The sequence below is a fragment of the Bacillus rossius genome, chromosome 7 (genome assembly GCF_032445375.1).
Source record: "Bacillus rossius redtenbacheri isolate Brsri chromosome 7, Brsri_v3, whole genome shotgun sequence".
Classification (NCBI taxonomy): Eukaryota; Metazoa; Arthropoda; class Insecta; order Phasmatodea; family Bacillidae; genus Bacillus; species Bacillus rossius.
In genome coordinates this window covers 52081118-52097484 of record NC_086335.1, presented here as the reverse complement: position 1 = coordinate 52097484, position 16367 = coordinate 52081118, and the positions used below count along the sequence as shown (strand labels likewise).

Genomic DNA, 16367 nt, shown 5'->3' with positions numbered 1-16367 from the left:
AGTTTTTTAAACTATATTTATTAATGTTGAGTCCTGTTCTCAATGTAGGGTGAGGACTGTAAAATGTTTAAGTAGCATAAAATGGGGTAAATAGAATCAGAAGGGTGAAAAGGATCAAAGGTAGGTAACATATTTTGAAATATAATATAGCAAAAATGAGCTATACATATTTATAAATGTTAAAATAACATGATGGCTATTATAACTATGTATAATTCATTTCTGCTACATTATGTTTCAAAATAATGTTACCCACTTTTGATCTTATTCACCCCATTTTACAGTATGAATTAAGATATCTAATGTTGCCACAACACTGATTACTCAGTAAAGATTTATAATTTTTTAACATTGTTAAATGACCTATGGCAATTTTTATAGGTATGTTTTATTAATATATAAGAAATTTAAATTTTTTACAACCAGAGGTTGTGAACAATGTTTTTATTCATTTCCTTTCTTGCTTCATGATGTTTTTTTCCTTCTTTTTTTTTATTATAAAATGTTTAAGCAAATGTCTGATGTTTTAAATGAAAATTTGAAAAAAAAAAATTATTGGTGAATTTACTAACCTAGTCATCTAATTTTTTAATGTTTCTTAACTATAACTGTGCAACTAAAAATTATCTAAAACAATTTTCGATAAGGTGAACCAATGCTCCTAGGGGTTGAAAAACCAAGGGTAGGAAAAAAAATATTTCCATACCATGTACAGAAAGACAAAAAATATATAACTTTTTTAGTATGTATAATATCAAATCCATTATAATTTATTGCAAAAAATGTAAACATTATCTTAAACCTCTAGCTAAAAACAGTTTTTGATTAAATGAAATATTACTGTAATAATAGGGGTTGAAATAAAAAAATTAAAACATCTTTACTCTCAAATTTCTTGAAATTTATTTTAAACCAAAGTGTTATTTTAAAATCTTGGTCCAAAGGAAATATTTATATGACCACGTATTAGTGCAAGGGATGCAAAATAGTGTTAGAAGGTCAAAATAATTCATAACTACTTTAGTAGGCATAATATGAGAATCATTGAAGCTCTTCAATGCAGAATGCATCAAGTTAAAAACAGTCTAAACATTTTCGCTGCATGGAATATGAAAAAATGTATTATTGATCATTTTGGAATACTGAAGAACATAAAGGATGTAATGTACATTAAATTCTTAAAAAGGTCCAGATGTTTATAGAAGTTTCCAGAACATTTCCAGAAGGAAAGGGTACTCTGAAATTACGGCATGATGTGATTGGCTGCTGCTTCAGCGGCGCTGTACTTATAACTTTCAAACAATCCCATTGTTTGAATCTTTGAAATGTCCAGCCAGTTTTGGAACACTAGAGGAGTCTGTTGGTCCATCCCAACTTGGGATAGCATCGCACGTGACAGACATTTCAGGACCAAAATCTTCTGTAAAATGTTTGTGGGAACACTCATATTGTGTGTATTTTAGTGCAGCATTGTTTACGTGTGACCCATATAATAAGTTTTCACCTATGTTTTGTTTCCCTATACCACACAGTAAACTACTCACATTGTTTAACTCAACTCAAAACTTTTGAGTACTTGTAGTAGCCCTAATTCTGATATATTTTTTTTATCTTCTATAACAACTTATTTCCAAGCATAACAGAAAGTTTCTACTGAATCTCAAAATATATTCACAGCTTCCAGTAAATAAGGAAAAAGGGTAAAAAATTCTTTGTACATATTTTTTAATGTAATTAGGAAATATTTACAAACACATTGCATAAATCACCAGGTTTATTATTTATGTACACAACTGTTATCCTCTGACGGGATGGCAATCAGATCAGTCATCTCATGATCCCATGAAGCCAAGTGCAAGAATGGTCAATTAAAAGATGATTGGAGCATAAAACGAGTCCACGTTGTCTCATGGAGGTGGGGGAAGACCTAGGGTTTTCCTCACTATTCTCTCTGCTATTCTGTTGAACTCCTGTCTGTCCTCTCTCCACATCTTCGCAGCATCCACATTTGCTCCACTTTCATCGTTTGGTTCTGCAATGAAACAGAGAAGATTCAGCTGGATAGAAGGTAGGCACCTTATCATTCACTACATAAATCAGAAAACACATTAAAAAGTTACATTTATTCCACTTAAGAAATCCGTCGCATTACATCAGAAAGGACTTGACTAACCAGAATGTTAGAACTAAAAGTTTACTGTTGCAATATATTATGAATAAGTAGGTAATGCTGCAGAAAGTTTCATTGCAGGTAAGTAACCTACATATTAGAATACAAAATTATCTTGAAACTGAAAAAATATTTTTTTTTTCATCAATAAAAAAATTGTAATCACAATTATAAACTATAAATAAATCAAATATCTTCTGGATATAAGCATCTGCAACATCTAATAATAAGGCAGTGTGTGCATAAGAGAAGCATCATTTAGCAGACGTGCACATAAAAGGAATGATTGTTTATTGCCCAGCCCACCCGGCCAAAAAAAAGCCGGATGTGGCTGCCAATAGCAATTTGGAATGCACAAAGAGAAACTAAAACAAAGGTGCCACATATCCCAGCATACTGCAAAATTGTGTTTTTGTTTTGTTTTACTGTTCTTTGCCCTAATAAAATACATATATGGTTTGGCACATAATAAACTGGGAGAACTCTGCTGCAGAATAGAAAAACAGGAACATTGTCATGCACAAACTACACTACGGTAGGGTTTTGGGGCTGGCAAAGCTTGAGAAAAAGGGACGATTGAAAGAATGTTTAGGGAGGGGAAGGAGCCACTAAAACAGGCCGTAGAAGAGGTGATGATGTAAGCAATGACCAGTTCTTGTTTTTTTAATTCCGTGCTCTGCCTTCAGTCTTTCTAATATTGAATGTTTAGTTCAACACGATGCTGAGAACATGCTTATTTATACCACTTTATTACTAGAAAGAGCTTAATTTCCTCATGTGGATTTCAATTGTCTCTAAATAATGCCTTGTAGGTAACTGAATATAAGTTTCAAAACACATCTGGAGGATGGATGAAACCAGGAAAATGGTTTAATTATTAAACCTTTATTTCCAATACTAAAATTACCAATACACATAGTCAAACTGGGAACTTAAGACATGGAAAACTAAAGTGATACTTTTAAAATATAATATAGTTTTGTTCACCAAAAGTGTAACCCAACTTGCTGAATTTACAAGACACTTGTTCTTCTGCAGCATAAGCCAGTTTCAACATGGTTTTTTGAGCACATTCAACATGGTTTTTTGAGCACATAACAGCTGAATTAATGATGAAGCGAATCAGTCAATGTGTTAAAAATACGAAGTGTGGCTATTAAATAACGAGACTGTTCCTGCTACATAAGAAAAAGGCATGCGCCAGACACCAGCGACCAAAAGAGTGTAGCGTGAAGCTGTCTATTTGGAATGCAGTGCCTCTCACTTCTGTATAAAAAAAAATAAAAAAAATCTGTATTCGCATTGGAGGTTGTTTTTGTGTTTTACCAGAAAAATGTTATGTGTGACATTAGAGCAACAAATTATTGTAAAATTTCACATGAAACTTGGAAAAACCGCTACTGAAACTTATAATTAATTGAAGGAAGTGTATGGCAATGAATGTTTATCGCGTGCACGTATGTTTGAGTAGTTTAAGCGTTTTCAAGATGGCTGAGAATATGATGATAATGATTCACGCCCAGGTCGCCTTTCCACGTCAAAAACGAATGACAATATCAAAACAATCTGTAATCTGGTTTGATCTGACCATTGGTTATGCATTCATGCGATTACTGAAACTGTAGGAAATGACAAAGAATCAGTACGGCAAAATTTACATAACAATTTCAACAGCAAAAGGTTTGTGCCAAAATGGTGCCTAAAATTCTCACGTTTGAACAAAAAGCAGCTCCCAAAAATGTCTGTACTGACACTTTGAAAGCCATTGAAAATGACTCAAACTTATTGGAAAGGAAAATAACATGTGATGAATCGTGGTTTTTTACTTATGATCCCAAAACGAAGCACCAATCCATGTACTGGAAGAGCCTAAGTTCACCTAGAGCCAAAAAAGCTTGATTGAGCAAATCAAAATTCAAAGCAATAATGTCCCACCCCCCCCCCCCCCCCCCCCCCCAATATTCATGGGATTTTTTTACCCACATGTTCTTGCTGAATTCCGTAAAAGAATAAGGAAAAGAACGACCCGAATTGTGGAAGGGCAAGTCATGGGTTCACAACCAAGACAATGTGCCGGCTCATTCCGCATTGTCTGTCAATCTGTCTGTTCTATTCTGTTTTGGAAAACTATTGTGTTTGTTTTGTCTTTTCGTTTTGTCGTGTTTTTGTTTCGTTTCAACCGTTGTGCTGAATTTTTTGGGTTCAATATTTCTGTGTCATCCTCATTTGTGGGGGGTTTTTTTTCGTTCTCTTACATTTTGTTTTTCTTTGTTTTGTTGACCATATTCCTGTTACGGAATATTTTGTGGTGTTTATATCCTTGTTGACAACAGCAATTTTTTGCTTAATTTTGTATTTTTTGTCTTTTTTGGGTTTTATTTATTTATTTATTATTTTTTCTTCAACAGAAAAAGTTCTTAGCAATGGCGTATGTCCAAAAACTTACATCAAGTCATGCACTCCCATTGCACAAATCTTAAAGATAATATTGTCTGTCAAGAGGTTTCTAGCCAAGCACAGCATCCCACTGTTAGACCATCCGCCTTATTCGCCAGATCTTCTGTTTCCTAAGGTGAAATCTGCTTTGAAAGGAACGAGATTTCAGTCCGTTGAAGCTGTGAAAGAAAAAGCAGCGCATGTCCTGAAGGAGCAAACACAAGAAGCCTTCCAGCACTGTTTCCAACAAAGGAAGATTCGCGTGGAGCGTTGTAGGGATAGAGGAGGGGTGTATATTGAAGATAATAAGTAAATATGTATGAAATCAACATTAAATTTTTACAGCATCAATCTCGTTATTTAATAGTCACACCTCGTAGACTGAAACTGTAAACATAATGAAAAGTTACAAAGCAAGTATAAAATTTGACTTTTTTTTTTAACTAGGAGTTACACGGTTTTATAGTTTTTATTTATAGTGCAATATTCAGTAACAAAATGTATTTTTTCTTTTTTTTTTATGTTTAGGAACAGTTTCAAGAGTGGCAACTTGTTTTCTTTCATGAAACGGTGAACCATGTTAAATGGGGCTTCTACTGTATTTGTAAATGACTCACCGGCTAACATGCTAACAACGGACAGAAGAATCTTCTCCACGCTCTGCACAGGACTCCAACGCTCCGCACTGGACTCGTAACCCATTGGATCATCACCCGGCGCGTGCAGGATCGAGATGCACACCCTGCCGTCTGAGTAGACTGAAACAAAAAATACGCATCCACTTGTCAGTCACTAGCGACACCACTGTACGACTGTCTTATTTAGCAGCACAAATAAAAATTTATTTTACTTGATTACAGGAAGAAGCTTTAAAACATCTGGACTTGGTCAGTTTTTTAATCATAACTTCAGGATCATTGAGAAAGTTACACGTGAGTCAAATTGAAATATTTTCAGAATCCGTTATATGTGTCGTTTGCCAAGAATTATTAATGAATCTTAAGGGGATTGATGCAGGGTAAAAAAACAGTCATAAGTCTGATTATGTTGAAAATTGGCTTATCTGTTTCATAAACGCTTGCTTATTAATCATTTACATTCAGCCGGATTGTAAATAAGCTGGTGGGTCAGATTTCACACGTCAGTGGCGAGACAGCTCCCGCGAGGGGAGGCTGTCAATGTTCACAGCTCTGAACCCTGCCATATCTCTATAGCGAGCAACGCTGGAAAGACTTACAAAACTAATTTAGTTTCTCTCTGCACAGTTTTCCTTGGAGCAGACAGAGGAAAGCAAGCCAAAAGAGAAGCCTTCTATCCCACCCCTATCCAAAATCTTTGTTTAAACTGGGATTTCTCGTACCCGTGCCAATCGTGAATGAACGTTTACTTTGAATGTAAGTTGGGTTTACAAATTGTAATGCTTGGTCATCAGTACAGACAAGATTTTATGGTTTTATTTTCAAAATAATTTCATTTTTAGAACAGAAGATGTCTGTGTTATTGTTTTCATTTTTTATGAATTCTGTTTATTCATAAAGATGGCATATTATTGAACAAATATGACACATGTTTTATGATACTTATTTTATCAAAACAGTGTCAGTTTGACTGATAGGTGATGCACTTGGAACAATAAAAATAAATCTGCAAGTACTTGTTTGAAAAATATACTGTCATAGGGTTACTAATAACAGTTGTATGATTAAAAAAAATTAAAATTAATTTTTCCACTCTACTTAGCCTAGTACATACATTTTTGTAAAACACTTCATGCTGAATAAATTACATTCATTCAACTAAATATATTAAAATATTTTTTTTGAGTGACTTGAGTACAGTTTTGATTAAAAATGCTGATTACTTTTATTATAGTAATTGCATTTCGTTTCTTTATGGTATATTAACTTACATTTCGGAGTTAAATGATGTATTGACACACTTTTCGGCAATATATAGGTTTTACCGCAATTCACCATATAATCTAGTTCCTTTAGATCAGGACACCCTCCGACGCAAGTCAGTGCGTCACCGACGTCGCGGTGAAAGGAAACAGTTACAGAGCTGTGCCACTTACTGTTGGGGTGGAACATCTCGCACGTGAACTGCATCTTGGGGGGGCTGAGGGGGTAGTCCGGGGGAAATATCAGCTTGGCGGGGAACACACCGCCTTCAAAACACGTCCCTTCCGGGCCCCTGCAAACACATTTTACAGCTGCAAATTCCAGGTTAAAGTGAACGACTGCACGACATACCGAACAGCTCAGAAGGTTCAACTCAGGTCGGTGGAGACCAAATTTCCAACTCATCCGAGGTTTTGGCACCGGTCACCTTTTAGATTTTACTTACAAGTTATTTACATACAAACCACCACCCACACATATTCCTGTGTACAAAAAGCTGTCCTGACTAGATTGTTGAAAGGACTGCATTACAGCAGTGTCAATGAAAAGACAAATTCTAGTTTATGACGACATCTTCTTCTGCATCTTCTTCAATTTCTACTCGTAACCTACCTCACAAGCTGCACATTATAGAACCACACAAACTGTGGTTAAAAAACCAAAAATTTATCTGTGTTCACTAGAGGCCAAGTGTGATGATGAATTAGGACTTGCATCTCATCAACATCTGGTTCATCAGAGACGGTGGGGGACGATGAAATTATAATTAAGCAGAGATGGGATGAATGGGTGGGGGATGAGACCCACCAGCTCATGGCAATGTTTACAACTTTTTCCCCCACTTGCAAAAAATTCAGATGTGCATTCGCTGGGAATCTAAACCGTATTGTAATGGTAAGGCCAATGATCTGACCACTCAACCACGGACTCATCACAATAAATTACAACTGTACCACTAATTGCAGAAATTAATGTCATACAGTAAGTTTTTTTATTGGTATTGAAAATATACAGAATTTTATATATATAAATATATAGGGGAGAGTAGGGTATAACGGGGTACTTAGTATAAATCGCTTAAATTTATTGTTTTAATATTGCGGTATATGTATGAAACCATCAGCATGCGTAGATTGTAATGTGAGTTTAATTCTGCAACTAGTACCGTGTCTTCTGAAATATTATTATTGCAGAGATTTTTCATTATTTGAATGTATGCACACTACCCTGTTTTACCCAACTGGTTGGGTAAAACGGGGTACAGAAAGCAGATTTTTAAATGATTAAATATGTGCATTATAAAAAATTCTGAACAACATGTAGTATGACAAATAAATACAATTGTCAGTAAAAATATGAGGATTAAAAAAAAAATCAATTATAAGCCTTCACCTTACATGTTCCTCTGTATTTACAGTAAAACTTCACAAAAACATTGGTTTGCGGAAAATCACAAACATTGTTTGAACAACAATAACACAACACTGTTAATTTTGAGGAAGTGGTTAGTCTAATAGCATAATCTAATTATGTATAATACAACCTTGCATATGCGGTTAACCCAAATATCTGACAAAACATATGATTGTTTAATTAGCCTAATATGGCTTAGTAGGCCCGTCAGAACACAAAATAAGGCCAGAGTCTATATTCCAAACTGGCAGAAATCACATTCAAATGGCCTACAGTCATCTGTGTCTACACCAGCACATTCTTCATGGCTCCAAGAATGACACTTTAAGCATTGCACCCAACTTTCGGCTGATTTTGAAGTGGAGAACTGTTCAGCGCAATACATGCAAGGAACGTCATCATCATCAGACACACGCAAAGTTACTGTTGGTATGGATTTGTTGCTGTCTTCTTTATTCTTATGTTTTTTAGAACTGTTTTGAGATTTAGATACACCAGCATTTTTCCTAATTAGTTCGTTCTTATATGGTGAGTCGGTCAGCACAGCTGCCTTGCCACGTCGTCGTCCTCTTCCTTCTGCAGGATTTCTTTTGGCATGGGAATCGGCATCACTGTAGTCGGTGGAATTCTGAAGCTACTGTTTGATGAAGCATTTCGATTGTTTTTATCAGATAGGCCTAAACGAGATTCAGTTGGTGAAGATACCAAACCAGATGTCCCAGAAATATTACCAACACTGACATTTCCATGGGACTCTGAAGGCCTTGTGTAAGCTCGGTCAGTTGTTGCAGCAGTCACTGGAATATCACCTACACTGTCATTTTCACTCGGTTCTGAAGGCCTGGAGTTAGCTCGGTCAGTTGTTGCAGCAGTCAGTGGAATATCACCGACAGTGTCATTTCCACTCGGTTCTGAAGGCCTGGAGTTAGCTCGGTCAGTTGTTGTCTTTTGGGTGACTGTATAAATGTACTGTAGGTAACTCTGTATAACATTTAGTGTGCATAAAAATACTATTTTTAATTTTAAAAGTCATTTGCACAATTGATCGAAAAGATGGTTAAAACAGGAAACTGGTTGGGCAGAACGGGGTACTACCCCGTTTTACCCATTACCTGTGTACCCTGTTTTACCCTACATGCAGGTTCTCAAGCAAAAACGAAAACAGAAATTCTTAACACCCGTCAATTGCATCGGTTACTATGGCACAACATAGCAAATATAATACTTTACTTGAATACAACTTACCATAAAATATATCTGCAACCACTGATTAAATATTGTATAGCCAATACACGCTAAACATTTTAGTGAAACATCATAAATTTGTAATTTCCATTATTACGCACGAAAGAATACTGTGCGACACTTCATACTACCTCACTCTAGTGACGACGTGTAGAGGAGTAACTTACCAAACGTACACACAGATAGCAGCACGTGTACGGAAAATAACAGTGGTACCCCGTTCTACCCAACTACCCTGTTTTACCCAACTCTCCCCTATATTTTTTTTGCAATAAATGGAACAGTTAACATTCTATTTATCATAGCAACCTTGCGTAGCTATTCATATTGATCTGTATTCATGTGTTCATAGGCTACTGTACTTCAATTTTTACATGTTGTGGCCACCGGCCACATTAGTCATTTATTGTAGAGGTTGGTAACTTTGATTGACAGTAATTCTTCTTCATTTCAATGCCTTTTTTTTTTGTATTTAAAACCTCTCTTATTTTTTTAAGTTTGTATAATTGTTTATAATAATTTTTTTATGTCATATGTTGGTTATTATTTTGATTCGTAATTTTTTAATGGTTTTAAACTTTAGTTTTATTTTATAGTTATTTTTATTTATTTAAATTTGTAATAAAATGCCCACCAACAGTTATAAACTTTTAGATGGGCACGACATAAGTACACGGGACAGTGTAGACCCAACAGGCATGGAAATTCTCAATCCTAGGTAGGCACCACCTGCAAGGAGAAAACTAGCAGGTAGGCACTACCAGCAAATAGCCAACATACACTAGTAGGCACACCATACCTGCAGGAACTACAGCACACACAAAAAATGACACAAAGTATAATACATTTAAAGACAAGAACAAACAATTATAGTTACAAATATCAACAAATAATATACCATCAGAATATAATACACATAATAAAAGACATAAATCATGAGGGAAAAAAAATTAACAAAGATTAGAACAAAAGAATACAAGAAAGTTGCAAGAAAACTAGGTTAGTAAGTGATACAATATGGAGGTAAGTTGTTAACATTTATATAAAAATAAGTATATACCTATTTCAATTTAGATTGATTGGAGAATTGAATTATTGTACCTACACTTGCACACAACATTTTTATATCTATTTTGCTGTCAAAAAGATTAGCATATTTATCTACATCACTGAAATTGATAAAAAATATCTTAATATTACATCATTAATATTGCTAACAGAACAGTGTGATACCTGTGATCGACTGTTAAGTTGAGGAACTCTTGAGCCCAGAGTTATCAATTTAATAATTATAGCTTATTTTGGAACTATAGCAGTTGCAAACAAAAAGTGAATCTAATAGGTTTCTGCCTTCAATTAAGGGTGGTAGGAAAGGTCTTAAAAGTTGCTTTTGATTTATAATCCTAAGAATTTTTATTTTTATATAGCCTATTCAAGTTTTTTCACTGTCAGAAGAGGTGATGTTATTTTTAATTAAGGAACCATATTCTAGTTTGGTTCTGATTAATGAAAAGTTAAGTTAAGTAATGAGTCATTTTCTGATGCAAGGTAAATAATGAATTTAATCAAAGCTAGGGTTCTGTTCAGTTTTTTTTTTTTCTCATATACTTTACACATAATATGTTCTGTCCAGGCCATAACAAAATACATCAAACTACTTTTTCAATTTTTATTTCTGTGGAATACACAACACAATTTTAAAATTAATCTCTATAAGACAATAATTATACACTAACACACTTACGTTATGAGTGCTTCCCATTCAAAAAAGTTTTCTTCATTAATAGGGCCTGCAATGATTCCTTCTGGTGGATTCAAGGTTAACTCTGTAACAAATGAGTCACTCCTTGACAAATAATACACTTTAATTTTTAAAAACTCAAATATTTCCCATTCCTGAAGAGAAACTTGCTGAAACATTTATGATCATACTTAATTATGAAAGTACTTGGTCTTAAAACACATAAGTAATGCACTAGCTGAAAAAAATTGGTTGTCTGTAAAGTCGGTTTACGGACGATAGTTTAACGTGACAACGTCATAACAAAGCATTGATGAAATCATTGATACAGAAGAAAACGAAATATCATATTCGGCCTGAGACTGAGCTGTAATAGGTTTTTGCAACCAAACCATTTAGGCATTAAAAATATTATATTCTTTGAGGAATAATTTTTTTTTTAATTTTTCTATCTTTTGTATGATAAAATCTACCTCTGCATACTTTTATGAATAAAATTGAATCATTTTTATTGAATTATCACTATTTTGTATGGATACAAAGGAGTGAAATGAAATGTACAATTTAATTAATAAATTTACTTTTATTTGCATTCATTAATTCAAATATATTTATTACTTTCGAAATGTTACGTGCGCCGTATTTATTTTTACAAGTAAAAAAAAAATTTCACACCTGCCGGGAATCGAACAGACAACCTTACGATTAGAATACAGCGTCGCTGACCGCTCAGCCACGAGGCCATATTTGACAATTGATAGTTTCAGATGTTATATATACATTTATAAAAATTTTGTTCACGGTAGGGGAATAATATTATTTCGTTTTTATAACTCGATTTTATAACAAATATGCATCCCAAATACACCAAACTTATTTATAATGTGTTACAATATTTTTTAAAACATTGTGCAAAAGATCCCGGTTGTAATTTGAATTATTATGTGTAACTGTAAAACACCATTGTTGGTTCAAAACGTATTTGAATATTCAACATTAATTTTAAATAACCGTACCGATTGTGCTGAAAATCGGTGGACGATCGTTAAATTACATAATAATAATAATTCAAATGATGAAAATATGATTGAAAAGTCAAATCGATGGTCGTTCTAATCGAGTGGAAGAGAGATGCCACGCATGCGTACAATGAGCATGAAGAGAGATGCCATGCATGCATACAATGAGCAAATAGGACACATCCGTAGTGGGACACTTTTTCGTGCGTGCAGCCGGCGTTCATCAATTTATTAGACGTTGTCACGTCAAAAATAACAACTACCTACATCCAGCGTTCTACAACATAATAGGCCTAATGCACAAATTTTTAAATAGGTTATTTATTCAAAGATCAAAGTACTAAGTCTGTACTATTTGCATAATTTCATTCAAATCATTTAGCAAATTTAAAGGCTGTAAGTAATAAACATGCTGCTGTAGCATGATAATTAATCCTATACCTAGGTATTTTTATTTTAGTCAAAACAGTGGCTCACCCCACTTTCTAGGCCTTCACACAAATTAATTCCTTAATATTAAAAAAAAAAAAAAAAAAAAAAAAAAACTAAAGGATTGTCAAACAAAATTTACAAAACCCAAAAATACTTTTTTAAGAGTCTCAAATAGTTGAAATGAAGCCAAATCCACAATAATGTTCATACCAAGGATTTTGATTCAATTATGTATTCAACAAATAATTATAAAATGCCATGTCTCTACCATGCTTGATTTTGTGAAACTGATGCTACATCACAGTAAATTCAACTTACAATTTTTCTCTCTAGTAAAATAATACATAAGTATTTTTGTTCATGTCATGTTACACATGTAGATTTTAGCTGTATTAAAAATATTTTATCACTGTAAGCAATTATTGACAGCTGTAGAGTTGAAAGTAGCAGTTTCTGGGTAATAAGGTGAATAATGTAATATAATATAATATGTTAGTTAAATTAGAAGAGCTACACTAATACTACATTACATATTTACATATTTATTCAAAATAAATTCTTGAACAAAGTTTTTTTTTACTACTTAAGTACCTATAAACCTTTTAGGCACTTTAGTTATTACTTGCCTTATTTCCCAAAAAAAAAAATATTACTTTCAAAATTTACTGTGATAATTCAAAATGTTGTGTACAGTACTCTTTCCACCCAAAATATTTTTAATAAGCTGGGGGCATGCAACCATGAAACATTAGGACTCTTGTTATTTCAGTTTGCTTGACCAATCAAAGAAGTGTGTTTCAAACTTGTACAGAGGTTACAGGTGAGATTGTAACAATAACTTCAAGATATGTCTTTAAAGTATATTCCAAAAGAAACACATATTTTTTTTGGTAATACTCTGATATAGGAGCTTCTTAGAACGGAAAGAAAAAAAACCAGAAAACATGGTTTACACACACCACACACGTCCCTAAATTTACCCTGAAGGGATGATTTCTTAATTCCTACTGGTTCGTGAAAAATAACAGTTTAAAGCTTACATTACAATACCTGTGTTTTCACACTGCCACCGCAATTCGTTGTTTACCTCTTTGTTTAGTACAACTGTGGCAGGCTATGGAAACTTAAAAATATGCTAATTTTTTTCATTTCCCATATTTAAGTTTATCCCTGGATCCTGAAGGCTTTCCTGATGGCATGATCCTGTTGGCTTGATCCTGTGGTACATGATGCTTGCTTTTTTAGTTCAGTACGTCGAAAGATCCTGATGGCAAGATCCTGTTGGATTGATTCTGTGGTACATGCTTGCTGTTTTAATTCAGTACGTGGGAAGATCCTGTGCTTAAAAAAAATTATTTTTTTTCAACCTACTATCATAATTCTTTCTTATTTCACAATTTATTTCATGTGCAGGATCTTCTGACATACTGAATTAAAACAGAAAGCATCATGTACCACAGGATCAAGCCAACAGGATCAAGCCTTCAGGTTCCAGCGATAAAATGGGATACATGAAACACCATTCACATCAAACACAGTAATCAAAGAATTCTTTGGAAATACTGCAAAATTCAATGTGTCAGCTACTTCAGTGAACAGAAAATGAACGACGTTAACAATTATATTTAAATTTTTGTCTCCCATTAGACTCATCCGTTAGGTGACTCAAAATACTATGGTACATACTTTAAATGCAATGTAACAAAACAAACATTTTGTAATTACTTATTCTAATAAAACAACAAACATGAAATAAAAGCATTAAAAATTCTTTACAAATGCAATACAGTCATTTAAACAAATTTCATAATTACATTTACATTAACTAAAGTTCTCCAAAAAAAAAATTTAAAAAAAAAACATAAGGGTAAACAATGAATGTCGCAATAGTGTGAATACGCAGGTATTGTAATGCAAACTGTAAACTGTTATTTTTTAGCAAACCAGTAGGAATTAAGAAACATTCCTTTCAAGGTTACATAATTGAGGAACGTCTCAAGTAAATTATATGGAAGACATATATTCCTCTTTTTTGGGGAAAACAATTAATGGCTGCAGCAGTGTAAAAGCATGGGTATTGTAATGTTAGATATAAAAATTTTATTATTTCACACACTAGTCGGAAATACGAAACTATCCTTTTGGAGTAAATTTAGGGTCATGTATAGTGTGTGAAAAACATATTTTCGGATTTTTTTTCTTTCCATTCTAAATATCTGTAAAATCTACGCATTACCAATTTTTTTAAATTTTAATATGGTTCCTCAGTTTGCAACTTTAATTGCAAACAATGCAGTGTACTTGGGTAGTTCCAACAGAACTGTGAGATTTGATACATATAATTTAACACTCTATGGTTGTACACTTAAGCTTAAGGTAATCGTATCTCCAAGTGGGCTCCAAACCACTTGCGTACTAGCTCAATGCATGTAAATTTGATTACTGAGGTATTGGGATTGAACAAACTCTACAACAAGAATTTCATTAATCCAAATCTATTTTTGACCTGCAAGACAGGTAGAAAATCATCACACATCAAAAAAAATTTGGAAATATCCACAAGAGAATTATTGGAAATAGTTTAGGCAGAAGTAGAAAGGGCTTGAGGTAATAATCAGTATAGTACTAGAATGCTACAAGCTAGTCCACTACGCAATCATCCGCAAATACTCTCATCCTGGGCTCCATCCTCTCTCCAAAATCATTCATCATTATCATGAACAACAGGGACCCAAAAACACTCCCTTGCATAACAACTGACATCACTTCCCCCTCTTCGTACCTATCCCTCAGGAAGTCTCCTACCCAACCAACCACCCTCTCATTCTCCACCAACATCTCTAACTTCTCATTTTGTGAGTTACTCTATCGAATGCCTTTTCAAAGTCTACGAAAATTTCATCCACATACTTCCCCCCGTCCACCACTTCCATTAGATACTCCAGTAACCCCGTAATCTGTGTTTCACACGAGAACCCTCTTCTGAATCCATGCTATTTATCATCCACCTAACCTAGGTCATTCATTACTCCCAACATATAACTGCCCACCAGCCACTCAATATCTTTACCTACACAGGACGTCTTATAAAACCATCACACACTACAATCGTTTAATTATTGTCTACTGTCAACGATGATTAAAATCATCTTTAAAATGTATCAAAAGTCGGTCTTTACATGTTAGTAATGCCACACGTTATTCACTCCCAAATGTCAAACATAACCTAATATAAACGATTCTCATTTTAAAGCAAGGATTTGCGGCTTAGACATACGCTTATATTCAGCCATTAATCTCCGTAATGCTGATCCAGCCATCACTGCAACCAATTATTCTTCAAGGATGTAAAAATAAAATGTCATTTGAACCTCGAAAAACATACAATCATTGTTTTGTTAAAAAAAAAAAAGACACGAAAACAATTTACATTTCCAAAGAGTTAAGAAGAACAGAACAAATTATTTTGGCCATTGCTAACTCTAGCCAGTAATAATATTTAACAAATACCTTATATTAATATTATTAATTTTATTATTAATATCTACTGAAACTATGCAAAACCCATGTGGCAAGCATTCGTCATACTTTCCTCTCACTTTCCTCCTGAACCACGTTACACTCCTACCCAGCACACACTCCTCCTCCAATACATTACATTCCCCTAACATTTGCACAACTTCAGAATTCCTTCCTCTTACCCTACTTCGCACCTTAAAGACCATTTTAGAGTTCTCCCTCCTACTTCTAGGCGTCTTCATCGAAACTCGTGTTCCCAGCTCTCCCCACCAAAACATCACACACGACATATGACAAATCTTACTAGCCTCTCCATCTGCCTTCTGTCCATTAAGCTCTCCCACTCCATTCCCTTCATCAGCTCTGTTTAGCTATTAAAACTCTCCTACTTTTCAATACTATCAATTCCCCTCCACCTTCCTTCATCGTTCTAGCCACCCTCCTCTGCACAATCACAATAATCCTCTCAAGCAAAGCTGTATATAGGTCCA

General features: G+C 34.1%; 1 protein-coding gene across 1 annotated transcript; it reads right to left on the bottom strand.

The window, feature by feature from the left end:
* Window positions 1-1708: 1708 nt before the first annotated feature.
* LOC134534010 (ubiquitin-conjugating enzyme E2 G2) lies at window positions 1709-15781 on the bottom strand. Its single transcript, XM_063371898.1, has 5 exons — window positions 15635-15781; window positions 10910-10991; window positions 6681-6799; window positions 5224-5364; window positions 1709-2032 (listed from the first exon to the last, which is right to left on the bottom strand). The coding sequence occupies exons 1-5, from the start codon at window positions 15675-15677 to the stop codon at window positions 1908-1910; spliced, it is 510 nt and encodes a 169-aa protein (XP_063227968.1). The 5' UTR covers window positions 15678-15781; the 3' UTR covers window positions 1709-1907.
* Between the last annotated feature and the right edge of the window lie 586 nt (window positions 15782-16367).

What these genes read in the sequence shown, in the direction of transcription:
- LOC134534010 (XM_063371898.1), bottom strand. Translation starts at nt 15,677, where the DNA reads ATGGCTGGATCAGCATTACGGAGATTAATGGCTGAATATAAGC. An exon ending in ATTAATGGCTGAATATAAGC is followed by an intron (nt 10,992 to 15,634) that starts GTATGTCTAAGC and finishes CATTTGTTACAG; the next exon opens with AGTTAACCTTGAATCCACCA. An exon ending in CGAGATGTTCCACCCCAACA is followed by an intron (nt 5,365 to 6,680) that starts GTAAGTGGCACA and finishes TTTTTGTTTCAG; the next exon opens with TCTACTCAGACGGCAGGGTG.